At 40.7% G+C, this 22,608-nt stretch overlaps 1 protein-coding gene across 3 annotated transcripts in view; it reads right to left on the bottom strand.

The window, feature by feature from the left end:
• SEMA6A (semaphorin 6A) overlaps positions 1-22,608 on the bottom strand; it is a 147,302-nt gene that overhangs the window by 14,929 nt on the left and 109,765 nt on the right. For 2 of the 3 annotated variants that reach the window (XM_090038420.1, XM_090038421.1), the window contains one exon: positions 19,550-19,705. The exons of the other annotated variant lie outside the window; for it this stretch is intronic. In XM_090038420.1, coding sequence (XP_089894546.1) covers positions 19,550-19,705 — 156 coding nt within the window. The remainder of the gene's footprint in view (positions 1-19,549; positions 19,706-22,608) is intronic. 3 annotated transcript variants of the gene reach the window in all.

The raw sequence follows: 22,608 nt of genomic DNA on the forward strand, positions 1-22,608 counted from the left end.
AGGTCTGAAGAGGAAACTACTAACTAGATATAAAGTTTCAATGACTAAATGTATCATAGCAGGGAGGTAGTCAATGAGTTATACATGCTGGGAATGTGACTGCTTGCTTGAGCTCACATCTTTACATGAACAGAAATCAGACTACTTCCCCTTCCAGCACCCTGAGAATCACCTGGAAACATATCTGAGAGCCAGTCACAGCCATAATAGGGAACAGTGAATCTGAACAGCAATTTATTTATTTATATATTTTTTTACATTTTACTTTTGGGGGGGAATCAGTTTTTCCTTTGCCATTTGTGTACTTCTCCCTACATCAGGCTTATTATCAGTGCTGGCAGTGGTGGTTTAGGCTTGTTTTGAATCTCTGTATTTACAGGCTTTAGAATATCTTTTCTAAAAGCTGCCAGATTGGTTTCCCTTACATGTCTCTAGTACTATGTTTAAACGCAGTCACATACAAGTAAAGAATATTTCAGACCTGGAATACACGTGTAGCAGTTTTCAAGCTTTCCCCCTCTCTTTTCTAAATATATGAAGAAAAAAAAAAGAATCAGCTGAAGTTAGCCTGGACACTCAAATCTGGGCAGATAGCATCTCTGAGAGTAACAAAGTTGTCCTATGTATTTTTATAGCCTCATCTAACTACTCTGCTTGAAGGACACTTGTTCATGAAACCCACCATTTCATCTCAGTGTCAGTCATTTGATGCCCTCCACTTTAGAAGTCTGTCTTCATGGAGACTAGTAGGAACACAAAAACATTAAATGTGCCATATTGGGTCACCTCCTGTCTCTGACAGTTGTAGGAGTGGATGTTTTAGAACAGAGGTGCTCAATTTTTGGCCCCACAGCTTGGATTCGGGCTGGTCCACACACCAGGATCAGGCCCTCCATGCCATGATTGTGTCTCCTCTGCTGCCCAGCTCATCCCTGCACAACTGTACCATCTCACAGCCCTGTGCCACCCCACTCAACTCCACACTCCCCCACTTGGCCCTGATTGGCTTTGTGCGGCCCCGTGCTGCTCTGAACAGCCTCACACTGTGACAGGGCAGCACAGGGCCAGTGGCATTTGTGCCACCCTGATCACCGCACTGCACTCAATCTAGTTCAGAGCCATGACATCTGCTTTGTGTGGCTCCCCCAGGTCTGGAAATTTGACAGCAGGGGAGCTGCAGTTGGGTTCCACGCTCCCTTGGTGCCGAACTTTCAGACCTGTGGGGAGCCCCGTGGGCTGGATGACATGGTTTTGCAGGCCAGAGGTTGAGCACACCTATTTTTAGAGGGAGAGCATTGAACTGAATATATCTAGAGTGATCTATTCCTTATTAATTAGCCTCTCTGACAGTCACCATTAGTGGTTTAAAGATGCCACAGGAAACATCTCCAACTGTTCTGTTCAACTATTAATAGCTCTATCATCCATGAATTTCTCTAGTCCCTTTTTGAACTGCTGTAAAGGGAAATATATTTGAAAACTTAAAAAAATCCAGTTACAACATGCCTTTAATAACAACTCTGAAGAGGTCAAGCTAGTGGTCTTTTCAGGTGTTTGCATTCCTTTTTTAAATTTAATTCCTCTCATTCAGATGAATTATCCATCACCCCTTCTGATGAATGACTTTCAGAGTGTGACTCACCACAAACAGGCAAGCAATCATGTGCTACAAGAAGAGTAGATGCACAAGCATGTTTTTGCTTATAATTAGAAGTGGAAATACCAGGCATCACATTTTTTCTAAACAAAGATGAGGCTCATATGTTAGAAAAACCTCTCCACTGTGAGAGTCCCAGAGGTCTCAACTGGGAGACGAATAAAAAAATATGTAAGAGGAATTTCACACTGAAGTCCTTAATTCACTGCCAAGCCTGCTGTACCATTTTATTGTGTATTATGTGTAGTAGCCATATAAATCCTAAAGCAAAGCTAATCTGTGGGCTGCACAGTGCTGAAGATCTTGCACTAAGGATAAACATTTGCATTTTTCAAAATTCAGGTCTCTCTAAAAAGGGCTATAATGTAGTTATGAATTAAGGGCCTTATCCAGCTGGTCTTGTTCAGGTAAATCTCCAACTGAAGTTAATGGGAGGTGTGCCTAAGTAAGGACTGCAACCCTGTACTGTACAAGTACTTAAATAACTGGTTTTGTAAACAATTTCATCACAAATGAAAAAAAATTTTTAATATGCAAAGATGATATTAGATTCAAAGTTGATATTCCATTGGTTCTATTATTTATGAGTGAGAGAAGTTCTGGCTCTGAGTTACACTGAAGGTCAGAGCCAAGGTTGGTCCATACACTAGAGCTGCCTGACACCAATGCTCCTATTGGTAACTGGTATCCAGCGGCTGTTCCTTTTTACCTTTACTGATTTCACTCTCTTGCCTTTTACTTACTCTCACCTCTCCCCCTTCTCAGTGAACCAGGATAATTTTAGATGTGAATGTGTGAAGAGGGAAAAGGCATACCCAGTGTGTTCCTGATGAAAAATAAAAACATGGGAACTTGCAATAGTTAAAGCAAGATGTGTAAAATCCAAATGCCATGGAAAATTAATTTCTTTGTAGCTTGTTCTCAGCAGAGATAAATTTTATACCGCTTTGCATCTTAAAATATAAGCCTTCTTTAAAGTCTGATATATTTCCTGTAGTGACGCAAAGAATCTCTGCGCACATTGGAGGACCTTTCTCCTATGCCTGGGATGAGCTTAAATATATCCAGCTGCTCTTTATTAGTTTACTTCAGGGGATCTTCTCACAGCTGGGTTGAACTAGATTTACATATGCTTGTGTGAATATGCATGATTTCAAGACTCCAGAGTAGTGGTAGGAGCCTGCAGTGTGCATCTCTCCTCTCTGCCTTTCCCATTTCATTGCATGTTACTCCTCTGATGGCACAGAACAAATAGAGCTTTGCTTCCTGTGTGAAAGCAGCAGTGGGCATTATGTATTCTGGGTAGCCCAGTGCCTCTCCTGAGGCAGTTTTTTATGTACAGTGTCAAGAAAAGAGAAGCTGTCATTGAGAAATTCTCCAGTGCTCTTTCTCTTTCCATTTCTTTCTCCATTCTGAACTATGGCCTCTGTGTAGCAGGGAAAAGTCAAGTTTGCTGAATGTCAATATAAGCAGGTATGTTTAGCAATATGACACTGGGAGTTTCTCTGACAAGTAGCCTTGAGGAAAAAGTGAGGATAATTTTCCATCATTGGGTGTGTGACCCAAAAACATATATTGGATTTCTTATCAGCTCCAATCCGCTTTGAAGACAAAAATGTAAATGATATTTTTAAGCTACTCATGTGAATGAATAAGGCACAGCTGAACTCATTAATGAACCATCTATTAAATCTCCCAAATGTTTAATTAATACGACTAGGTTTGATATATCATATCCTCTGAGGTCCTTGAAAAGTGCTATTAAGCTGTCAAGGAACTAAATGACCTGTTCTACATCCTGTGATCATGCAAGTGTCCCTATGTGCATGAGGAGGGTCCTCCTTTCTCAGTAGGTAGGTGACTTGTAAGCGGTACAGGTTCAGACCCTAATTTAACTTTGCTCTTGGGCAGAGAAAGAGGAAAGAAAGCGCTGCTTGCAATTTCTGTGATTTTTCTTTCATTCAAAGCACTATTTTGTTATGTGTTTTATGACAGAAAGCGAACAAGATTGTTGAATATCCACTTTCTATACTAACACACAATAGATTTAGTCTAAAGCCTTGGATTTATGGATAAAAACATACGTTCCTACATTCTGCATAAACAAGGACTACGATCTACATCTTTTAGAAATATCCACAAAGACTGAGGTAGCAGGAAGGGGGAAGAAAATTGCTTTTGCATAAATGATATTAGGTTTGTTATTTTTTCTTATGCACCTCTAATTTATCAGAACATTGAATTTAAGGCAAATGAATCATTTTGAATTTGAGGCAATGGCTTAAATGTCTCATGTAGAGAGAACAATTATATCTATACTTCCATTCTCTCCCCACTTTCCTTTCATTGAACCGAATAAAAGGCCAGGGGCCAAATTTTTCTCTTTGGCCATGAACACATTCTCCTAGGTCACTTACTTTGGCTTTGTAACCTGACGTAAATTATACCGGACTTGAGACCAGATGGATGCCTGTGCAAAATGGCTAGTATTCACTTTGGATTCAGATTTGGCTGATTTGGAAAACAGTGATTCGATTCAGTAATTCGAATCACTCTCCCGGCTCAATTTGGCTGCCATTGAATAGACTGAATCTCCGAATCAAACAGGCCCCATCCTCCGCCTGCTCTTCCAGGCCCATCAATGGCTGCCTTGCCGGGGCTCAGTGTCCCAGCTCTTAAAAAAAAAAAAAGCCCAGCACTCGCTGGCTTCTGCCAGGCAGGGGAGCAATCCCTGCTACCCCCCACTGCCCTGTGCTGCATGGGGGTGGGGGACTCTACCATGAGCCCCCAGACATCCCAACAGCTGCTGCAACAGCTGGCGAGTGCAGGGCTTCTTTTTCTTTTAAAAAGCTGGGATGCTGAGGCTGGGCAGGGAAGCCATTGACAGGGCTGGGACAGTGGGAGGGTGTTGGGGGGCACTCGGGGGGGTGGGGGAGCAGGCATGGGATGCAGCCTGGTGGGGGTCCCCCCCGATCCCCTCCCCCTTCCTCCAGCCCCTCCCCACCCTCTACTTACTGGCATAGAGTCTGGGTCCAGCTCCCTGTGGCAGCAAGTGGGGTCCAGCTCCCTGTGGCGGCAAGTGGGGAATCTTTTCAAAATCGATTTGGAGAGCTTTGACTTGATTTGGACCTTTTTACTGGTCTCCCGATTAGATCGGAGATTTGGCTGCTGAATTGGGCTGAATCTCCTCCAAATTGAATCAACACCTGAAGCGCCGCACAGCCTTAGGAGTTACCCCACTGTAGCTCAAAGAGTAGGTGCTATTGTTGTTCCTTGTTGTTAGGTGACAGGGGAGCAAGTAATAGCTTATTTACCTGCAGTAACTAGCAATCGTGGGATAGACACAGCAGACAACACTTCGTCCAGTGTAAATAAGACTGGTAGCTTTTTATCCTTATTCTTTCAGGCTCCACTACACTAGACTGGAAAGATTTTCCCCCATGTTGTGTTTGTGTTACCTGTCTGATGTTTTATTACACAAGTGCAATGCAAATGACATTGAAGCAAATATTTCATCTGTACAGGGCCTCAGTTACTTGAAACCTGGAGTAACTCTACTGAAGTCAGTAGATATACTCCAGTCTAGATATACCTTGACGTGAGAGACAGCATTACAGGTATGCTAGTTCAGTGATTCTGCACCTTTTTTTGTACCAGGACCCATTTGTGAACATCGATGGTCAATTCCGACCAAGTGCCCCTCATTCCTGACCTGCTGCCCCCTGCCCCTGGGCCCTAGCCCCCCAGTGTGTGGGGTGGGTAGGGGTGTGTGGTGCAGGGGGGCCCCAAGCAGTTCTTTCAGGCTGGAACTCTGCCAGCCTGCAAGGGAAAAGCCACAGTTTCCCACATTTTCCTCCTTTAAAGAGGAATCAATTTTTAAAGTTCCTTGATCCATTTTTAATGTTTGTTTGTGACCCTTTCATATATTCTTGTGACCAACATTTGGGTTGTGACCCAGAGGTTGAGAAATGCTGTGATAGTCAACACTGTCCCTAGCTGATCGCTTGTCATGGTCTTACTCCTGCCTCTTTTCTGTCTCCATCTCTTCTGGTGTCTTCTTCTGTGAACTGTAACTGTTGAGCACTATAAGATCAATTTTGGGGTTCTGTACAAGTAGGCATTTCTCTACTTTCTCCTCTTATTCAAGTTGTCATTATCTTTAAACCTAGTCACCATATCTACATGAACAGTTCTTTCTTCTACTATTGTAATGGTTTTAGTGACTTTTCTCTGTCCATACACTTCTGTCTGCAACACGTAAATCTAAGAGTATGTCTACAATATCATCTCTGATGCAGAGCTCAGGTAGACAACTCTTGGTTCCCAAGTTAGCTCATTTAGACATTTAACATATCTCCTCTCTAGAGGTGGTTTTCCTAAATCTCCCATCTGCAAATGTATCTGTTTTCAACTCTGCAAAATTTGACGATATTACCAATGGACTTCTCAACTGACTCTTGCACTTCCTTTCTCTTATGGTTTCCTGATCCATATGAGGTCTCCAGACTCAGGCATATACAAGATCTTTAACCTCAAACAACATTCTTGGCTTCCATTCTTTTTAAGACCAAATTCATTTTTTCTTTTTTTTTTTTTCATGTTGTATGTTTTTGTTTCATTTTGCCTTGGTTTTTTCATGTTGCTGTTTTATTAATTTTCTGTTTGTGTGTGTGTGTGTGTGTGTATATATATATATATATATATATATACACACACACACACATTTCTCAGTTAAGTGTCTTTTTTATGCCTATTCTGGATCAAAACCTCACAGCCTACATACACAAAATCTGAGAATGCAGGTGGTGTACCTGACTGGCTTTTTGCACATCTGTAGATTAATGCATAGACAAGAACAGTAGAGGTCAACCTTTTTGGCAGGCATGCTATAAATTAGCCCCACACCATCCCCAAGTGCCACTCTGATCCACTTCCCCTACCCCATCCACTGCTCTGCTTTCTGCTTCCTTCCCTTTGCTCCCTGCTTGATCTGCTCCTTTGATTTCTGCTCCCCACCCTATCTACCACTGTGCTCCCAGCTCCTTTGATCTGTCAACTATCACATACAGGAGGCTTCCTGTGCCACTTGTGGCATCCATGACACAGGTTGTCCCCCTTGGAATAGAATATGTTTTCTGGTCTACAGTCATAGAATTCTCCACTGGAGAGGTTAACACATTTCTGTGTTTTCTGCCTCTCAACCATCCTGGTTTCACTCCACAGCATATTCAGCATAGGCTGTTTAGCTCTTAGGTGGGCAGTATAGTCAAAGCACATTCATTTTTATCATTTCTTCTAACCAAGCTGATGTAATGGTAAATTATATCATCTCTGAACATCGTGATATCAGGCACTGAAAAGGAGCTGCCATTTTAGCATCATATTTTAGTTAAATTTGGTAAGATTTATTCCTTGAGGTATCTGCATCTATCAGAGGCTGAATGGAATGGAAAATTAATCAGCGTGTTGAGCATAGGTGCTTAAGGATGTCCCCTCAGACTTGGCTGTATTTAGACAAAAGCATAGAAAGTGTTGCAGGCTTCTAAGAAAGGTCTCTTTAAGGCCCTGAATGGATAGCAGTGTTTTGTGGAGATAAAGCAGGATGTGATCGACAAAAAGAGCAATGTTCTTTATTCTGTGTTGTGATTCCTTATAACTCTGGAGAGTCTCTGTAGCAAACTCAGGCAGTTCAGTGAAGACAGCATATAGAAGAAGTGACAGAGGACACACCTGCTTTGTGCCCTCTTACAGAGACTCTGATTGGGAGCCACTCAATAGAGAATACACATGGAGAATTGTGAAGCCTTTTGATGGATGCCATAAACTAATGCAGAAATTACATTTCTCCACTACAAAAACCAGTCTTGTAGAAATGATCAAATGTCTTCTCTGCATATAATGCTAAAACAAGGGCCCTTTTGTTAGCTTGTTTAATGTGGTCAATGATGGCTAGTGTTTACTAAATATTATGATTTGTGTCTAATCCTGGCTTATAGCCAGATCAGTTGGTCTGACTTAGTAATGGTAGGGTAAGTAATTGTGGTGGCAGGACTTTTGCCAATAATTTTTAGTAGATTACTTCATGAAATTAACAGATAGGAAAAATCTTTGATATTTTTACCTTTTACTTCCCCCCTAGAGGCACAGTGTTAGGCATCCAACCAAGACATGGTAAAACTCTGATAAACAGATTGATGGAACAACCGAAATATCTGAAAAGATTTCTAGATCATTTCACTAAAGTGTCCATCTTTGGAGTTGCCATTTGGGAAATCTCTTACACCATTCTCAAATTCCCTTATTGCTATCACTGCTTCAGATGGTACTGTACACTCTTTAGTAAGTGCAGTATTTTTTTAGGTTCTCCATAAAACAAAGTCTTTGCTTTTTTCATATGAATATGTGATGCTAAACAACAGCTTTCTTTTAGAACTTAAAATGCATCTGTTGTTGCTTTTTTATCAGTTGTTTCATTTTCTTCCTTCACAATTGTGGATGGAATGGATGGAACTTTAGTGAGATGGCATATTTTTCAAAGCATACAGCTGTCTTTATTTTCAAATTCAAAAATTGTTGTTGGGAATGTGAAAGAGCTGCTTATGCATGTGCTAGATGTGGTAATGTCAAGTTGTATCTTCATTTGAGATTTTGTTTCTTAGAAAATACCAGTGCTTAGCTGCTACTGAAAGCAAGATAGGTTCTTTTCCACGGCTGACTGCCTTGCTAAAAGGGCTTTGTTATATGGGTAAAGGTCATTCCCCTGAGATTTTAAAAACTTACCAAAAAGAAACCTGCCTAAGAGACTGATGTAAATGGACACCTGAAAAAACTGCCATACTACTGTGCAGAGCTATGCTAATTTACATCAGCTGGATCTACCCCTCTGTGTCCACTGAATTGGTGTTCCCAGTCCTTGAGGGGGTCTTTGTATGTGTTCCGGGGGGGAGGGGGGCATTTTAATTAGAATGGCTCTCAGGAGTCCCTGTAATCAAAATGCCTGCAGCGTCTTGTGTATTCAGCGTCCTGTGCTTCAAAATGGCAGCAGGGGCGCTTTAACTGAAGCTCATTTGACAAGCTTTAGTTAAAGCACCTCTGCCGCCATATTGAAACAAGGGGACACTGAATACATATAACGACGAGGCTGCTGGAGTGTTCTCGATTAACTGAGTCTGCTCCGATGTGTTCTAATTAGAACACATCAGGCACATGTATAAGTGCCCTGACTGGACTTTTAGCAAGGCATATTCTGCCTCACAGTCTATGATGATGATTATATTTTTCTTATCAGTTAAATATTGAGGGCTAGTTCAGAGTCACCAAAAATTATATCTTTTAGATGAGGAATTAGGAGCTACAGAATTGGAAATCAGGTCTTCATCTTTAGCAGCCTATAGACACCGATTACTTCCTGTTCCATTAAGATAAAATGGAAAATTTGAGATTAAAAAAAAAAATCTGGAATCTGTGAAAAGACTTAAGTATTCTGGTTTTCAGGGCCCCCTTAAGAACTTCTCTAAAAGATAATTTGCCCTTTCTAATTATTGAAAATAAAAAATTCTGAGAGAAGATTTGTCAGGAGGGAGAAGGCTGGCTTAACAATTGATGAAAAAAACATTTTAGTTCATAGGGATCTCATTATAACATAGACTTGATATAGACTCTTATGCCATGCCCTTCCTATGGCCAGCAGAAGAGAGATGGCTGGAACATTCCCATTTTGATGAGGGGCCCCAGCACCTGGAATAAATAGGCGTGTCCTTTGAGCAGCTCTTTTGTATGATAAACATAGCTGTTCCCAGGATCCAGGGAATACAGTGGTAGTTTTGCAGCATCCACTTCTGAGATGCACTGTGTTCTCCTTGGCCACTTTTGAAGCTGTGGTCCATACATTAAGTTGTATGCTGCAGAGCAAGTTATGATATCCTTTTTACATGTAGTAAATGAGTATCCCCAAGGATACTCATACTTTGTGTGGATTCACTAAGGCAGATACTCGGCCTACATTTCAATAGCTCTACTAAAGTTTATGACTGAGTATCAGCTCATCTATGTTTAGAGATGTTTAAATGCTTGCACTAGATTTTGGCATTTTTTTCTATAGGACTGGCAAAAGACAGAGACAAAGGCAACTTCCTCATCAAATTCCAAACCCCTGCTCCACAGCTTCTCACAATAATGCATATATGAGATTTTTAACCATGAGCAAATAAATGCCTTTTCCCTTAACCTGTTTCTCAGATGTAGCTGTATCATTTTAGTGGAAACTTTAAAAAGAACTCAGTCTGAAGTAGTCAGTGGCATAGAAAATTAAAGCTTGAATGGTTAACATTTGGCGAAGTATTAAAGCAACTGAGAAGTGTCAGTGTAACTATCAGCATCACTACCACATTTGCCTATAATATCCTGCTGAGGGTTATATGTGGAGACTGCTTATAAAATAATTGCAGTTAAAAATAGAAAACGTTGTAGTCTTTAAGTTATCACATAAGCAATATAGCTAATTATGCTGGAATATCCTCTCACATTGGTTCTTGGCTTTTTGACAATTATAAAATAAGTAGCAAGCCTGGAACAAATTACAGTAAGATACTTAAGCACACGCATAACTTTAAGCAGCTGAATAATTTCATTAAAGTCAATGGGACTGCTCAAGTGCTTATAATTATGCATATGTTTAAGCATCTTGCTGAATTGAGGACATTTTTAGGAGACATTGCTTTTGAAATGCAATGATATTTGCTTGTTGCATTTAATATTAAATACAATTAACCATGGTAAAATCTGAATTACACCGCTTACACTTTGTAATTAGGTGTGTTAGTCTTTAATTAGTAAGTTTAAGCTCCATTGTTTAGTGAGAAAAAACCTAACTTTATCTGTTTTTATTTACAACCTTAAATCTAGTACAAAGATCTTGGAATATCAAGGCCATAAATGTAGAAAAGGGTATTGATAATACTGAGAAGGTTATTTACTTTAAAGGAATATAGGCAGTATTTTGTAAAGAACTATTAAATAGTCTGCAGATTATATGTGTAGTGTAGAGTGTTCTTAATCAAGGTCCTCAACATTTAGGTGTTCATAAAATTATTTCAGGAAATATTCCATATTAATTAATATAATCATTGAATCTAGGCACATACTATATAGGAAAATGAATTATTCAAATATCTTTAATTTAACAGAGTATTGACATTTTAATTATATAGTGGCATTAATTTAACACAAAAAGCTGCCTTAAGACTCTCCTGCAGTTAAGGTGTTCTGCTCCTAAATTTCTATAAAGTTCAGAGCCTTTATTAGGGTTTTTAAATTTAAAGGGACAAGCTCCTTTTTTACTGACTAGTCCTCAACCCAGGTATAGAATCAATGGGTCAGAAGGGACCTAGACAGATCATCTAGTCCGACCCCCTGCCATGGGCAGGAAGGAGCACTGGGGGTGGGTGGGGTCATAAGACCCCAGCCAGGTGCCTATCCAGTCTCCTCTTGAAGATTTTCAGGGAAGGTGAGGTAGCCTGGTACCAGAAGAGATATCACCAAACTGGTATAAATGACATAGTATATATATAGTATATAGATGACTGGTATAGTCGCATTCAACGTGTCCTTTGGCTGTTTTTATATAAAGGTAGAGGTAGTTAGGCAGAAGGCAGGGTAGAGATGCACCTTATAGACTAACTAAGATATATACAGAGCACGTGAACTCGCGTTCTCTTCATTAAATACTGTGAAAGGACAGATAGCCAGGTGGGGTCACAAGCCAGCCTGTACACTTTACATCAGCCTTCAGTCTAGTTCAGTGACTCTCAACCAGGGTGCTGCAGCACCCCGGGGTGCCTTGAGATCCATTCAAAGATGCTGTGGGTTGCTACACAATATCAGCACTGTTAGGTTTACAAACATGATTCACAATATAAACCCAGAGATTTCAAAAAAGAATTCATAGTGTTAAAGACAATCTGAGCTGTTGAGGTGTTTCTGAATTCTTTACAATAGAAGAATTGCTCTACTATTTTTTGTAGCAAGAAAATGAGTGAAAAGTAAGAGCTGGTACGCTCCAAGGGGTGCCTTGAGCCAAATGGAGGGTGCCTTGAGTCTAAAAAGACTGAGTACCATTGGCATAGTGGGAAGGATGCCAGGATTAGTGGAGAACAGGCTGCAGAATGAAAGAGTAAAAAAAATGTGTGCTCTACTTGCCTTGTTGGGTAATGAATGAACAGAGCTGAGAATCTAGGCCATCAGGTGATGCATGTGCTGCCCTGATCACAGAGTAGTTTCTTTGATGTATAGGACACAGTCACTTTTACTGAAGAAGTGGAGAAAAGTCCAGGGACATTGACAGTTTTTCCCTGTTTTAATGATTAAGACCTCTATTTCTTGCTCACGGCAGCCTATAAAATGGATTGCCTACCTTTAAACCTGTGCAGATGGATAATTACATAGGTCAGGGATAAAGACCATCTCCTGCAGCCATATCTGACATTTGACGAGCTCTATTTTTAACTTATTCTGTTTGTACTTGTAGATCCTGTAGTTCAGGGATCCAATCAGAGAAAAAGCTCTTTGGATTAGGGAGCCTGGGGAGGCCCTGGAGTCGCAGGTTGAGCAGACAGCTTCTATTGTAAATATTTCCACCTTTCTCCTTGGAGCAACTGACAGGTCTCTGTAGCTTTCTGAGCTGATCCAAATGCGGCTACTCATGGTTCCACTGCTATTTTTTAACTGAAATCTGTCTTTCCTTTCAGTTAAGTGGCCTAAAGAAAGTCATAAAGCTGTTTTTCATTTCTGAAAATGTAAAGTCAAGTAAAGTACTGTGATCAAGTATAAAGTAATTACTTGTGTGATCTGGCTGGACTGTAAATGCATTTGATTTGCTTCTTGATCTTTATACCTGTGTTCTCAAAATGTGAGTTTTACTGCCATTCTTAAAACTCCCAAAGTAGCCCACATCTCTTTAAAAAGCTTTGTGGTTAAATCCACCAGGGGAGACCATAATTACTTCTTGCAATAAGGATCTAAGTAAGATTCAGTTCAGGAGCCAATGGAAATGGAACTGCTGTCCTGCAGTACATAACTTCTTCCTCTTGTTTCACAGTATGTTCATGAATCGTGCTACTATTTTGCCTCCCTAGTAATAGCTCCTTCTTTGTTTTTCAATATTCTGTTATATGCAATCTTAAGAAAGTTTCAGGGACAAAACATCTTCAGAAAATCTACTGTTTAGAACAGCTTTCCTTCATCTCTCGATTGTGTCAGCTTCCTATTTCATTTTCTTTCTATTCCTCATTAATTATTATTTAGCTTTCTCTCAAGTTGTGAGGGAAATGTGACTGGAGATAATACGAATTTATATGGCCCTGGAAACAGGCATTCCCTATCCATAAAGCTGAGACAGGCAATATCAGCAGAGCTTCTTCACACTGTTCTGCCATTGTGCGCCTCAGTCCAAGTGAAGGACCACTTTTAGAGGTGACAAAATCATTCAGCTTCCAACCCCATTACATTTTTAACATTTTTGGTGAATCTGCCGTTTTTAGGGTGTCTTTTGTGATTCAGATCCCCATCTATAGGAAATGGGCTGTCACTATTGACTTGATATGGAATTGCATTTGGGTCCTAGAGTTGAAAAATACAGTATCCCATTGCTAAGTGTCTTTGTTACCCCAACCCCTAGACAATCCACCTATCTGAAGTAGTCCAGCCAAGTAGTTAATCAGTTTAAAAGAAAAATTCTTAGGGTTCTGATTAAGAAGCTATTGTATACGACAAATATGAATAATATTCCCTTTATAAACATGGATGTTTACAGCAATCTGATGCTAATTCACCTAAAAATGTTTTAAGAAAAAAATCTATATGGCTTTCTTTAGACTAGATTAATCTAAATAACCTTTGTTTATACCCAAATGGGAAAAATAATTAAATGTAATACAGATGTAATAATAGGTTTGATCTAGACAAGGATATATAAAAAAGTTTAAATAGACTCAGCCTTGTAATCTCTCATCTCATATAACTGAAACTGCAGTATGAAGCACTGCTTGGTTTCATACTTCAAACTTTAGTTACATGCTACAGAAAAAGTGTGAAATATAGAAAGGTCTGATTTTTCCTTTCCTATTTTTACACTGATATTTAACTGGCTTCACATTAATGTATTTAGGCCATTAGGGTAATGAAGTGAAGTATCAGCCCTCAGATTCTATTTTCACTGCTTTTCCAGTATCTACCTGGGATCTGTGTTCAGCAGTTAGAAAATATTATGAAACCATAAAGAGGCTGACATACTACTTCATATCATGCAGACAATTATTTAATTTTGATATGGGATACTAAATATAAGTGATATGGGATACTAAAAGTAAGTGTAGTCATACAGCTTACTCCAAGTATATACATCTAGAACACAAGTCTCTTTCCCGTCCCATAGATAAAATTGATGGTGCAGCTACTTCTTTGATATGCCTGAAACAGTGCCTGACAAGAACCTGCCTGGTTGTGAGATCACCATAATTGGGACCATAATCAAAATCAAAACATTTGGTCGACCTTGGAAATTACAAAAAATAATAGTAATAACACTAATAATTCAAAGTAAACTCTTTGCAAATTCTATGCCACACAGAATTCACTTCTGAGTTATTGAGAAATGTCAGTAGGATAATAATTAATTTTATCTATCACCTCTTACATCAACATGCTTGGAATCCTCCTGGTCCTCGAATATATCAGCATATAATTTAATGTCATGCAAAAATATACACTGGAAATTTAAAACATACTCTTCAGGCCAAATCTAGTCCTAAGCTTGAAGGTACAAGCCCCAGTAACTTCAGCTTATGCAAAATAAAGCTAGACCTTCATCTTTACCAGGGAGCATTTTTGTGTTCATTTCAGTTCCTTGCGTATATTACCTTGATAAATACAAATTTAAAACAGCTGGATTATTAGCTTCTCTATTGTGATAATTCTTGAAATGTTATATAAAGTGAAACAGTACCTGACAAGTGCCTGACAAGTTATAATATTCCTGAAATGTCATATAACGCTGGCTCTTTGGAGCAGAATTTGCCTTATATTTTGTGCACTCTCCAGTACTGTGCATGCTGTCAAAGTCATTCAAACAATTAATTACACCACCTTTTTCTGGCAATAGGAAATATTTTTTAGGTGCATCTTTTACATGTATAATCTTTGCCTTCTTTGTACTTACTAGATGGCCACTTTGAAGGGCTGGCCCTAGCAATTTCACTGAGTTGAACAAAATAATTCTGTCACCCTGTCTCCCTCATTTGCATGTCTAACTGCACTGACCAGTCAGAAGCTGTGAATCATTAATAAATTCTGGGATGTCACCAATTGCCCAGTTTGTCCATAGGATGGTACTTCCTAATGGGCACAGAAATGATATAACAGAGCTAGGGCTGAAGGTATTAAGAGAAGCTGAAAAAATGAGATTCCAGCATATTCTATTTTCATCATAATGGTCACATAATGTACAGAAATGTACTGACTACTCTTGGCAGTATAGACTGGACACTTGACTTTCAAATCAGATTTCTACCCCTGTTGTGTTATGGTTAATGCACAGCAATTTTGCTTAAAAAAAAAAAAAAAAGTGTTGAGATCTGGCATATCTTTTCTTTACATGAGTACTGAAGGGACAAAAAGGCAAATCCTGAATCTGGTAAAAATAACCCTTGGACTTTGATCTTTTGGTAGCATAAACCAGCTAATCCCTCTCGCTTGAATGGAGCAGAATTAAAAAACATGGTAAAACCAAGGAAGTGGAAGTCACGGCTGCATCTAATTTATCACTGTTATGATTAAAAGGCAGGCTCCAGACATAAGGGACCAAGAGAAAAAAAAGAGCAGTTGGCTGGTTTTGTGCTAATGAATCTAGGTCTTGAAAGATATCAGGCATTTCTAAAGAAAGGCAGTAAGAACAGGAGACAGTAGATGAGGGCCAGCAGGGTAATGAAGGGCAAGAGCAGTTACTCCCGAAGAAAATTACTTCATTTTCTTCATTTACATTCTCTAGTAGCCTTACATGTCTAGTTCACATTTGTTAGTAGGACTATACACAGACAAAGCACTACCATACTATTCAAAGTGTACAGGGTAAAGCCTTGGAACATTCCACATAAGGAGCTTGGTTTTATTATTATTTGAGGGAGGGAGACTAAGTACAATGGCAGCAGAAGGGAAGGTTAGGCTTGCAAAGTGAGGTTTATTGTTCTGACAGAGGTGAGAAACACACAGAATTAAATTAAGACTGAAAACACAGCAAGAAAGAGAAAACAAAACCAAAACAAAAGCTAAACATACTCTGGAAATGCATTTTATTTGGAAGACGGGGGGAAAAATACAGTGGAGTTTGCCAATCAGAATTGATTTTTCACTCTGCAGTAGCAAGGAGAGATTATTTAAAGGCCAAAATGAAAAAGCCAGTGGGATGGCAACACATAGGTCCTATTCTATGGTTTGCAATACACATTTTTGTCTTGGCAAGAAACATGAGGTAGCTCAGAAACAATTCCAGAGTATATTTAGCTACTAAAGCTGCGGCACACAAATGTCACATTCCCATGAGTCAAACCTTTTAAAGAACCCCCTCTTAACACCCCCCATAGATATTCCCCAAGATGCCTGCACTGAATTAAAAGCTGAACATACGGATGGATGTGACATCATCAAAGCACCAGTGTCACAGAAAATAAAGCAGCAAGTGGATTCTGTACAATTAGTACAATTAGCGCAAAGTCATTTGTGAGTGCAGGAAAAGAAAGAAAACACTTTCCAAAGGAATAAACACAACCACTGAAGAACACCACAAAGCACTTTGCAAAACAAAAAGGGAATGTTAAAAAAAGAAAAAAAAAATCTTTGTGAACATGTGAAAGGAAAAGAAATCCACAGCAAAAGTGAAAACAAAATCTTTATAAAAGAACAGTAAGCGTAAAATTGTCGGGTTTAATTCTTCATAACAACTCGTTCCTTTGCCCTTTTACAATATTGAAGCGAGAGTAATTTTGGAACCAAGTGGGTTCTGACTGGGCAAGGCAAGGAGTAACAGCACACAAGTACACGATCATGATAAATACCCATGCGGTCACCTCTGCCGCCATTGTTGTTATTGTGTGTAGCCTGCTTCCAGCTTTGTCAATATTCATAATTAGACCCCAAAGAATGCATGATATTTAAATGACCCTGTCAAGTGCTAATAAGACTCTTTGGTAACCATCACTCCCTAGGGAGGTAACTATTCAGTGCAAGCTACCTCATCAGTCAGTGAACTGAAGCAAAAATGATTAGAAGCCAAGAGCTATACATTTATTAATATTTTCACTGTGTGCTGTTCTGGCACACCAGATGCTTTTAAGAAGTAGCCTTCCGTCCATTAAGACGTTGTTCTGTGTGGAACCACACATAGCAAATAATGTCATTAACATTCATATACACTTCTGCATTCCTCTCTGGCACATTAAGGGACAGATCCTCTGCTACTGGTGTAATCTGGCATAGCTCCATTGACATCTGTGGACCCACGCAACTGTATACCAGGAAAGAAGCTGACCTCAAAGCTGTATCCCCAATACAGATACAGACCAGGCCTTCTTAAAGACAAACCCTTCTTTGTTTCTCTGAGTGGGTAGGAGAAAATCAGAACTTCCTTTTGGGGATTGTAGGGGAGAGAAGACATGAGCACTTCCTGAGACACCTTGCCTTTATCTCAGGAATGCTGTATGTGACCAAGAGGTGAACTGAAAAAAAAATGACTGCTTTTCTGCCAGTAGCAACATCCCAGGTAGATTGATGAGACAAAACAGGAGTTGCCGGTAAATCACCCATTACCATTTCAGATTGTATGACGAGTTACTCTGTTTTTCTTTCTACCTGGTGAGCAGAAAAGCGTTTCTCCCAATGTTGCTGTAGCAGAGCTAAAGACTAAGGCAGGGGTGGCCAAAGTCCGGCCCATGGGTCAGATAGGGCCCACAGCAGACTATTTCCCAGCAGCCCTTGCTGCGGCAGGTGCTTCTGGCTGCCACCGCCCACTCTAACCCTGCTGCCCGGGCATCCCAGACTGTCCTCCCTGCACTCACTGCTGGGGTGGGACCTGTGCGAGCAGGGCACATGGCTTGGTGGCTGGGATGGGGCTGTGGCTGGAAGTGAGATGGGCAGGTGGAGCTGAGGACACCCCAGGATCTTGGGAGGACTGGGGCAGAACTGCAATCTGCTGCCCGCACACCGCTGCGATGAGCATGGGTTTCTTGGTCAGGGGTGTGTAGGGAGCAGATTGTGGCTCTGCCGCAGCCCTGCGCTGTCACTGCCCCAAGATCCCAGCTCGGCAGCAGCTCCCTGCCCAGCCAGTGGGGGGGGGGGCATCTGGGCAGAGGCTGCTGGGAAATGGAGTCCAGCTGCTGGCCAGAGCCATCATTTTCCATACCCCTGGACTAAGGGCTATATTTAAGGAACAACTTAGACAGCCAAAGTGCAATTCATAAGCCAAAGGCTAAAGGTGTGATCCTCAAATTCCCTGCTCAGTTGCTCTCAAATCCTGGAAGTGCCTAAACTCCATGGGTATTTCAGTTTTTTTACTTTAAGTTGTCCAGGCATCTTAAATTCTGCTTCTGCACAAGACCAGAAGTGTCTCATTCTGTGCACCTGGTACATAGCTCATGCATAAGCCTGAGACTTTCTGAAAACCTGTGCATGGGAGCCTAAACTGTCCCTATATACAGTATATAGGTCTGGGAGGGAGGTAGAGGCGAGTGGTGCAACTCACGGCTGTGGATTCCCTGAGGCAAAAGCGCACTTAAAGTTTAGGCCCTACAATGTTGAGCATTATAATCCTTAAGCCATTTTGTCAATCTATCCCAGGGGTAGGCAACCCCTAGCACAGGTGCCAGAATGTGGCATGTGACGGCATTTTACTTGGCACGTGTGCCTTGGGCAGGTGGTAGGAAAGGGGCCGTGGATGCACTGCTACAACAAGGATCAGGCCCTTTGCATCTCGTCCACCTTCCATCCTTGGCATGCCAACAACTTGCAAGTCAAGGTTGTGGGTGTTTTTGGCATTCTGCCCAAAAACACTGCCAACCCCTGATCTATCCCGTAGGTGCTTTTGACAATCCCACTAAGAACCTACTTGCACCTTAACAAAATTAATAACCCTGTACACAGCCCAACCCCCCAAAAGTATTTATAAGCCTAAATCTCATTGGCCACGTCTACATGAGATGTGACTGCACAGTCAGTACTAAATGACTGTGCAGTAACCCAAGTTACTGTGCAGTAGTACTGACAAATGACTTTTTTGTGAAGCTACTGCACAGTAACCTGAGACTGCTGTGCAGTAGCATCATGCCATGCTTTCTGCCATGCACTGCTACTGCACTGTAGTCTTGGGTTACTGTGCATTCAGCATCTCATTTAGATGCAGCCATTGATAACAGAAATGTTGGCTGCTTAAGTACCTTTAAGGATATGAGCCTATATGCCCATCTGCATATGATTAGGCTAAATTAATCAAGGCTTGCTGAGTATTTAGATGGAAAGCAATACAGAAATGCATCGTTAATATAAAGCAGTGAATCATCCTTCATCAAAGATGATGATGAAACTCAAGCTTAAACAGTTAAATCTCCACCTCCTCAACTCACATCTACATACTCGCTGTAAATTCACATTCATTTATTTGTGTTGTGTGGTTTCCTTAGTAAATAGCTAGGGCTAAGTCTAAGACTGCTTATTTTGCTTCTAACTTTGCGATAAGCTTTTAATTACAGAGCAGGAATTTTATTACATGTTGCCCTGAGCCAGCTGGAAGCAGTTACACTGTAGTCACCCCCCCTCCCTTTCCATCATAGGAAGTCATTTCCAAGGCCTTACCCTTCTTGTCTTGGTGATTATGAGATGACACTGCCACATGATCTGTATTTTCAGATGAGCCAACCGGATCCTTCCAATCCAGCATCCTAGTATCATAACCCTCTTGAGCTGGAGAATCAGAAGTGGTGGTGCTTGGAAGTAGTGAACTGGAGTGTCCTGTTCATGTTATAAATACAGTTAGGAAAGATACGACACATTAATCACTGGCCCGGCTATCTTACACTCAGGTGCACAGGCACTGCTTTCCCTGAATGATGGACAGACTTCTCTGAGGCTGCACAACATTTTAAAAGCTGTTTGAAGCCACTGCCCATAGGAAATGCAGAATTTGAACCTGTTGGGTCAGTAAAAGGACCCACTTTCAGAAGAGTCAAAGAATGTTTATGGGTCTCTGAAGCACTGGCTTTGCTTATCTTCAAAGCTGTAGTGGTTTAGGTTTAACATGACTGAGTTAAACTGGTGCAGCCAGGTATGAGCGCTCTTCATTCATTTCCAATTCATTTTCAAGTCTGTTGGCCTTGATTCAGTACAACAGTGACTTAAAACTATGTGATTACAAGGTGAATTTCCAGCAAATTAAGTGTCCGCACTCCACTGCACTGGTTTAGCTGATTTTCAAGCTAATTTAAAGTTAAAATAGTGCAACTTTTAATATAGCTAACTCTTGAGAATGATATATTAACCACATGCTGAACAGATCAGCTGATTCTTGCCTCAGGTTCCCGCTGGAATGACAGACTGTCCAGGACTTGGGTGCTCCCGTGGTGACAAAAAGTTTATGAAATGCCATACGCTTTGTTATTTTCTCACACTGTTCTAGTGCTTTGGAGTGGTCTCTGCCCAAATGGGCTTATGTATTGGTCCAAAGGGGACTGTGTAATACAGCTAAAAGGAGAGCAGGCACAATAAGCATTATTTCCAGCCTCCAATCACATGATTTTTTGTCAGGGACACAGAAGTCACATGACCCTGAGCAGCATCTACTGACTCCTGTGGCTACTTTTATGATATTTGTCTACTGACTCCCTGTGGATGGAGCCCTGACATTTTTTAATCAGCCTGTGCCTTTTCAAGCTTTAATTTGTCTCTGCCCTGAGGGAGAATGTTTTTTTTCAGGCTATTTATTTGGAGCCAAGCTCCAGTTTCCGTGCAGGCTGCTACACACTACAGAAGCTATAATCTCGACTGCAGGGAGAAAGGTTTATAGGCCTGTTCCATGAAGTTTTATAATGATTCGAAACACTGTTCTTGCTGTTTTTACTAGAAAGGCTGTTGCAAACACCTCTGACATGCTGCAGATTAACAAACAACATGTTTATGGGGCATGGCCAGCCAGGCTAAAAAACCCCCGCAAAACAACAAAAAAAAACCAAAACAAAAGATGTAGCAACCTAAAATGGGACTTAGGTGAAATTCAGGCAGGGAACTCCGAAGTTGCAGTCCTGAAACCCCCTGCTTAACTGCTGTCCAACCCTGTTAAGATGCACCTGAATCTGTAAGTGACTCAGTAAGCAAATTCAATGCCTGGCTTAGCGGGATCCAGAAGCTAGGTAGTCCTTTGCCTAAGTCCCTGGATGCCTGACACATACCACCAAGTTTGAATGTCATCACAAAATGCAGGGGAAGCTGCTGCTTTCCTTCAAAATCTGGCTGAAGTAGGTGGAACTCCTTTTTATATAACAGCCTAGTGGTTTGTTAGAGCACCAACCTAGATGCAATTTTCTTTTACTCATGAAAGGATTCACCTCCTAGGTACATTCCCTAACTAGCTATCTTTTAGTTGGTTGGTGGGATAATCCCCTTCTGCTGCTGAAACTGTGCCACTATGCAAAAAAAAGCGGAAGGGAAACTGATTCTGATGGGTGAAATCTTGATTCCAAACTGTGTTCGTAGGCCTGTTCTGCATTTTACATTAAAACACCTATCTCATAAAACAACACTCTAAGCAGCTTTATCCTGCACATGCTGACTTTAGGTGGCTTCCTGTACTGGCTGTTCTGGATCACATTTTGAGGTGCCCAGGATTTCCTTGCACGCTGTACAGGGAGTTGAGGCATCTAATTCAGGGCCCTAGATTCTAGTTTAGGAGCCAGGCAGACAAGGTTCTTTGGGTAAATCTGATCTCTTTTATTAGACCAACTCGAATAGTTGGAAAACTTTTTTCTATTTGAATTGGTCTAATAAAATAAATCAGATTTACTCAAAGAACCTTGTCTGCCTGTGTCCTTCGACCAACGTGACTATAACCTACAGCCCTGTAATTCAGGAGTCAGGGATCTAAATATCTGTTGATGCATCTAACTGCTAGATGCCTAAATCTGGCAGATCTGGTTTGTAACCACCTCACAAGGTTGAACAGCAGTGGGAGTCAGCAAAAAAGCAGCGGCTTTCTACTAAATTGCTTTCTATTAAATTCTACTAAATTCTACTAAATTTAATGGACCTGAACTGAATGTTAATTCATCCAGAGAGAAAGAAAAAATCTCTCTGCTTTTCCCATATACTTTCTAGTAGTTTATATGATTCATCAAACAGGGTTACATGCAGTGGCACTTGGGACAACATTTAACCTAGGACATGAAGATAGCCATCTCCTGTATTTAACTGGTATCATTTGCAGGAAAAGCAGGTCAGATCCACAGTGTTTTTACCATGGACCCAGCCTTGAGATGCTACAGTAAATCATTAACATGATTAATTTAGAGCTGTACCTCAGGCTGCAGAATTATGCTGACAAGGGCACTGTATTATTCTTTATCTATCATGACAGGAAGTGTGGTTCCACCAGTTCTCTTTAATACTGCAAATGAGAGGCTGCATTTTGTTTAAAGAGATTTTTTTTTGTATTGCTTACATACAATAGAAAAGCCAAGGAGATTATCCACTTCTAAAGATTTCCACAAAGCTACAGAGCAGCGCTGGAAGTATTGGTAACAGTTAAACGGATAGATTTTGATCCAAACTTGCTGTTTGGCCTTCAACTGTGCCAAAGAGGCACCTCTTTCCAAAGGGGCTGGTGCAGCTCCAGCTTGTGAACACATGCGCCTTTCTAAAATAGC

This window comes from Crocodylus siamensis, chromosome 3 (genome assembly GCF_052110815.1).
Source record: "Crocodylus siamensis isolate JL-2025a chromosome 3, ASM5211081v1, whole genome shotgun sequence".
Classification (NCBI taxonomy): Eukaryota; Metazoa; Chordata; order Crocodylia; family Crocodylidae; genus Crocodylus; species Crocodylus siamensis.